Source organism: Solanum lycopersicum, chromosome 8, assembly GCF_036512215.1.
Source record: "Solanum lycopersicum chromosome 8, SLM_r2.1".
NCBI lineage: Eukaryota > Viridiplantae > Streptophyta > Magnoliopsida > Solanales > Solanaceae > Solanum > Solanum lycopersicum.
Genome location: NC_090807.1, coordinates 28,817,154 through 28,823,624, shown reverse-complemented (window position 1 = coordinate 28,823,624; position 6,471 = coordinate 28,817,154). Strand labels below are relative to the sequence as shown.

Here is a 6,471-nt window from a genome sequence, read left to right as displayed (position 1 = left end):
CAATTTTGTCATCATATATATATTCATCTTTTTTTATATAACTTTATAAAGTTTGTATACGCGTATAGTTTTTGAATTATATGTAATACGATTTATATAATGTAATTTGTATAATATATTTTGTATGATTGCTTAAAGTTCATATATTTATGTTTGTATCAATTTGTTATTTCGAGTTTTACTATATTTGTATAATTTCAAATTTTATATTACTCAATTATATAAAAACACGTGAAAATTATACAAATGAGATGCGAATTATACAAATTATTGTCCTCTCTCCTCCATCTCATAATTTCGCTTGTCATATATACAAATGCATATGTATAATATTCAATTATATAATCGATATATATATATATATATAAAATTCACTTTTCTTCCATTTCTTGTCCTCTCTCACTTGCTTCTATGCTTTCTATAGCATGTAACTATAAATTATAATTATTAAACTATTGCTACGAAAATTAATTATATTATTTGCGAGGGGCTATATATGTGAAAGCAAGAGGCGTGCATTCTATTGTTTACATTCAACGACTAAACCAACCACTTTGTTTTACCCTCAATCCCAAGTCCAACCTTTTGGGACCACTGATGTATAGTTTTCCCTTCCCCGGAAATATATATTCACACCGAAGCTTCCTCTTTTATCTCTCTCTTAGCTTTCTTTTTCCTCTCTTTGGCCTTTGCTCTAAACTCTATCTATCTACAAAAACCTCATATACACTTCCTCTGTTGTTATTAATTCTTGCTCGTTGCACGTTCTGTATTATTAATTGATTGATGAGTTTCTGATATATATAGATGAAATTGTGTGTTTTTTAAATGGATATGCCGGATCAAAATTCACCAATTTTGATGACTAGTTTACCGGAACAGGACGTAAAACCGCTAGAGCACCAGCAGCCGCCACCGACGTCGCTCAACAGGGAAATACTTTTACCACAAACTCAGTATACTGGGGAGTCCAACTCAAACCAGTGGTTATCGAGGTCCATTTTACAGAGGAATATTCAGGCATCCAATGATTCCGATTTGACTAAGGACGAGTTTGGTGAGAGTGAAGCCGTTAATTGGCAAAATGCGGGGTATAAATCTGAAATTCTGGCACATCCACTGTTTGAGCAATTGTTGTCAGCCCATGTGGCGTGCTTACGAATAGCAACGCCTGTAGATCAGTTGCCAAGGATTGATGCACAGCTGGCACAGTCGCAGCAAATAGTAGGCAAATATTCCGGCCTTGGACATGGGAATCTTTCTGATGATAAGGAACTTGATCAGTTTTTGGTAAGCTTTTTCTTTTCCTTCCATTTGAGAACATATGCAATTTGCCTTCAATACGAGTATTAGGTTTGAACTTTTATGGAATCCAAAAAGTTTGTGTCTATTGCTCTTTCTGGATTTGATTTTGCTATTGAGTGAAGTAGGATAGGATAGTCTGAGACTGGTTTGTCCAAATTTAATGTTTTCAGCCATCTTTAGTGGTAATTTTGGGAAAACCCAAAACAATTAATATTTGACTCAAGAAATCATGTTCTGTGTGTGTGAGTTGATTTTAAGAATTTGATACCATATGAGATAGTTCAAAATTTAAGAATTACTCGTATTTCTTTGTCGTCCTTGCATATATTTAATCACCGGTTTGGCTGAATATGAAATATATAGCACAAGTCTTTGCTCATATGGTCCTTTAAATAATAGGACCACTGAATTAAATGTCAGCTCATCAATTTGTGTGGCTCCTACTTATCTTATTAGAAGAGATCAAAATTTCTTTTTGGAAATTACTAGCCACAAAACAGAAAATATCGTGAGGCATCAACATCTTAGGCAGAAAGAATATCATGTCATCCCCGACCAGGAATTTCAAGCTCTCTTTTCATTGCTCAAGTGATAACTCCAGGAATCTCAAGTAGTAGTATCTTAAAAATTTGACTACGTATATGTATACACAAGAGATGAACTTATGCAAGTTTAGGTGAATGGTGCCACTAATTATTGCAGACTTGTCATAAAGTAGTTTCTTTACTTTATTATACAATGTTCATATAACCAAGATGATGTCAAGTCTCAACCTTAAAAATTTGCCATTTAATTATACTCTACTTAATTCATGAACTCATACCATTTATTGCTGTATCTCAGTTCGGCAGTAGTAACTTTTGGCAAGTGACGCAGTTTTTTATAGTGTAAAAAGTGTAGCTAAGTACCTAGATATCACGTGTTTCTTCAAATGGTGTGGAAAAAAAATACAAAATAATAACTCTGAAGTGAATCTTCCCTTGATGTTTATACTATCTTGCTCATAGGGAGATATCTCTTATTCACAAACTGATCTCAAATTTGCTTGGTGCTAGAGCTTGTTTTTACTCTCTATTTTTTTTGTAGACACATTATGTCCTGTTGCTTTGTTCTTTTAAAGAGCAACTACAACAACATGTTCGTGTTCATGCAATGGAAGCAGTTATGGCTTGTTGGGAAATCGAGCAGTCGTTGCAAAGCTTAACTGGTAATCCATTATTCATTTTGAGACATTTTTATGATTAACATTTACAGTGACTTTTGTGATTTTCTTGTGTTAATTTTATATTTTCTGAAAATATACTTGGACTATGGAAGTGATATTGCATTTATTCCCAATCTAATCCAAGAAATAACAATTGCATATAATGGATTCGGTTCCTTTGCAATCCAACCTGAATATAATTTTATTCTTATCCTCTTATTGTATTCAATACTTTTACAATGAAACTTTCATATAATCTCAGAGCAGACTTCATTCTCTTATCTCTCTGTTATAATCTCTATGTTGCTATTTACCCTATTGCTCTAAGTTAGCTTCATTTTAACCTGCACAAATGTCGTGCATATATGAGTCCAAGGGAGAGAGGGAGAGATTTGGGTAATGATTTCCTTAATATTCATAATTTACTTAAATAGGTCTGTTATCTTTTCTGAGCATGCCCTTTTAGAACAGAACAACTGTAGGATAGAGTTTCATGTCATCTGTTCAAATTTTAACATTTGATTTCAGTGGTAGAAACTATTTTTCCATTATATCAGGTAAGTTCTTAAACATATATGTGACGAATCTGTTAGAAGTATCAAACTAGACAGTTCCAAGGTCTGTGGTTGGTCATGGGAATTGCAAGCATGAAAACATGGTAACAAATGATCATCACGTTGAGGTAAACTATTGAGCTCTTTGAGTCGTCTCTCGGTGATGTTTTAGCTACAAATATGACTATTTATGAAATGCATTCTGTTAACCTTCTCATGCCTGTCATACAGTTGAGGAAGAAAAGTAAGAAGTGCATTTTCTCTGTAGTAAATTGGACTTGTATCTCTTTGAAGGACATTATTTTTTCCCACCTATGTGGTTTGATACTTCCTTGTGGCTTGAGCCTGCTGATAAAAACTAATGAATGGAAAAAGATATGATTTTCTCAATGTGTGTATCCCCTGCTCAGTATGGTAGAATACACTTAATTAATTCTTTTCTCAAAGATCATAAACAATTCTAAACCAAAGGACTTGTGCATGATGATGAAGCATGCACAAGTATCTTTTCTGGATAACCTGGTTGAGTTACCTTTATATTCTGTAAAAATTATATATAATGTTTTAGCCGTTTATTGAAGTTATATTGTTTCTACATGTGTGTGTTGCTTATGCAGGAGTTTCTCCAGGAGAAGGTACAGGTGCTACAATGTCTGATGATGAAGATGAACAGGTGGATAGTGATGCCAATTTGTTTGAAGGAAGTTTAGATGGTCATGATAGCATGGGCTTTGGTCCTTTGATCCCAACAGAGAGTGAGAGATCATTGATGGAGCGTGTGAGGCAGGAGTTAAAGCACGAGTTGAAACAGGTAAAGGAGCTATATTTTCTATGTAAATGTCTTCAATGTAACTCATCCAACTCCTTAAATCACAAATAGGGTTACAAGGAAAAACTAGTGGATATTAGAGAGGAAATTCTTCGAAAGAGAAGGGCAGGAAAGCTCCCTGGCGATACCACCTCTGTTTTGAAAGCTTGGTGGCAATCACATTCAAAGTGGCCATACCCCACTGTAAGCTTCTAGTTGCCAATCCAGTCGAGTTAATTGACCTGTAGACATACTAAATAGCATCCTCTTATCTCTTGCAGGAGGAAGATAAGGCAAAACTGGTAGAAGAAACAGGTCTTCAACTAAAGCAGATAAATAATTGGTTTATCAACCAAAGGAAAAGGAACTGGCACAGTAATCCTTCCTCTTCTACAGCTTTGAAGAGCAAACGCAAAAGGTAATTAATTATGTACATTGAGCATAGATAATAAATTGTAAATGATTTCACGTAACATAATTATTCAAATCTAATCCAGGTGAATCTGAAAATACTACTCATCATGTCAGAGAAGTTGTTAGCAAGCTTCCTTGGATGAGCTACGTACCTAGTGTCCAGCTACTATCTCTACGTAGTATATAGAAAGATGGACTCATTCAGTTAAAGCAACAGGTCAATTATTTCGCAACTGCAGGACAACTACAACTATTACAGACAGATCCTACTTGATCAAAAGATGGATTGATATGATGATGTGTTGAGGAAAGGCTAGTTATTTACGTAATAGTCTGATGGGGAGGGTGTACGGTGACTAATATATGTCAATCGCAGTCATCTATAATTTAATCACAAATTAGTTGGGATCGACTGCATCTGTCATCTGTATCAGTTTTGTGTGCACTTGAATAGTTGGAAACTTCAGTGACTCAATCATGCAGCTTGCAGAAATCACTACCACATTTTTGTTTGGGGTTAGATATGGGGGTGTACAGTTGAATAATCTCAGTTTTATCAATACTTTTCTTGTCGTTATGTAAGAATTAAGATTGTGTAGGTATTCTTAGCTCTATGTATAGATGGTTCATGTCATATATCATGTTATTGTTTACAATGTGATGAAAAAAATAAAAAAGAAGAAAGAGATATTTTGGTTGGATACAAATACTTGTATGGATGGAACTCGCTTAGGTTCGGAAATTATATTTACCTGAACATTGTTGACAAGCTTAAGATGGAAAGCAGTACGGCAATTGCAGGTAAGGGATGTGCTTAATTAAGAATAATATTTTCATGTCTTGAACTCCAGTTCCTTATAAAATTGGAAGGTGTAATAATCCCCAAGTCTTCAGAAACTACTCCATTGCAGTGTACAATTCTGCTAGAGGAACAAGTTCTTTGATGTGTTCCTTTGACATCATTGCTAAATTCTTCACTTCTTAGAGATTTATTGAACTTCATTCATCAATAAGTCATAACAGTTATCCAGGAGCCATTACACCCAACCGATGCTGAGAAACAGATCAATCGTGGAAATTCCACATATAATCATATATCAAATAGTTACAAGATCTGCAATCAATCAACAGTAACACCATCAGGGAAATCATATCCCCACTGACCTCAATCAATCAACAGTAACACCATCAGGGAAATCATATCCCCACTGACCTCAAAGTGGTACAATCTATGAATCTCACTGGCCACTCACACAATCACTATCTGTTCACACATGCTACATGGTCTTTGATATTGTCTATATAGTCATGACCTGTACGGATTCTTAGGTGTCCATGCACCATATCGATGTGTTACCCAGTCCCATACACAATTACTTGTTCATAAGCTCACATCCAACATGAGTCTCATCATCATGATGATATATATCCATCACATAAAAAAATATAATACAAGTGTAGTATCAGATCGAACATACACACTCAACTGTTTGTCCATAAGCTTACATCAGACTCAACCCACTCATTCTCAAAATAATAGATGTATTCTTACCATGACAACATATCTCAGTAAGCTTACCATTCCAGTTATCTCTCAGGACAACACAACGCACAAAATAAATCACAAGTGCATAATTATACACATGAGTCATAATAGGTAGTTTAACAGTTCACATGCTTATTAACAGGCATCATTAGATCAATAATCACAAAACATAGGCAATGTATGAAGGTCAATCAATATGATACACAACTCATATTACATATAAGAGACGAGTCAAAGTCTAACTCTACCTAAATATGTAGTTATCAGAGTTGCTTTCCCCCACTTTAACGTATTCAAGTTATTTTACCAAGTTAAAAGAATTATTCAATCATGCTTGGCTTAATTAATATTTTAGGCCTAACCCCTTCTTACATGTTTTAAGTACCACTTGTTAACATCATATATTAGTCCTCATTGTGTAACACCTTGGATTTTGGAAAAAGGAAAATATAGCATTTTTGTGGCTATTGTTTGTGTTCTACGGGTCCTGCCTATGAGCCATAAGAGATTCTACGAACTGTAGAAGGCATCCGTATAAAGTGGGTTGAATTTTAGGAAAATCTTTCTATGTCCGACCTGGAAGGTCTATCAAACGCTTTATGGGTCGTAGAAAGGTCCCAAACTTAGTGAAATATTAAGG

The 6,471-nt window shown here is 34.7% G+C and overlaps 1 protein-coding gene across 1 annotated transcript; it reads left to right on the top strand.

Moving 5' to 3' along the window:
- Nucleotides 1-522: 522 nt before the first annotated feature.
- Nucleotides 523-4,992, top strand: LOC101261052 (homeobox protein knotted-1-like 3). The gene is made up of 6 exons (XM_004244893.5): nucleotides 523-1,290; nucleotides 2,392-2,512; nucleotides 3,681-3,874; nucleotides 3,944-4,075; nucleotides 4,153-4,289; nucleotides 4,369-4,992. Exons 1-6 carry the CDS (start codon nucleotides 829-831, stop codon nucleotides 4,370-4,372), a joined length of 1,050 nt encoding a protein of 349 aa, XP_004244941.1. The 5' UTR covers nucleotides 523-828; the 3' UTR covers nucleotides 4,373-4,992.
- The last annotated feature ends 1,479 nt before the right edge of the window (nucleotides 4,993-6,471 follow it).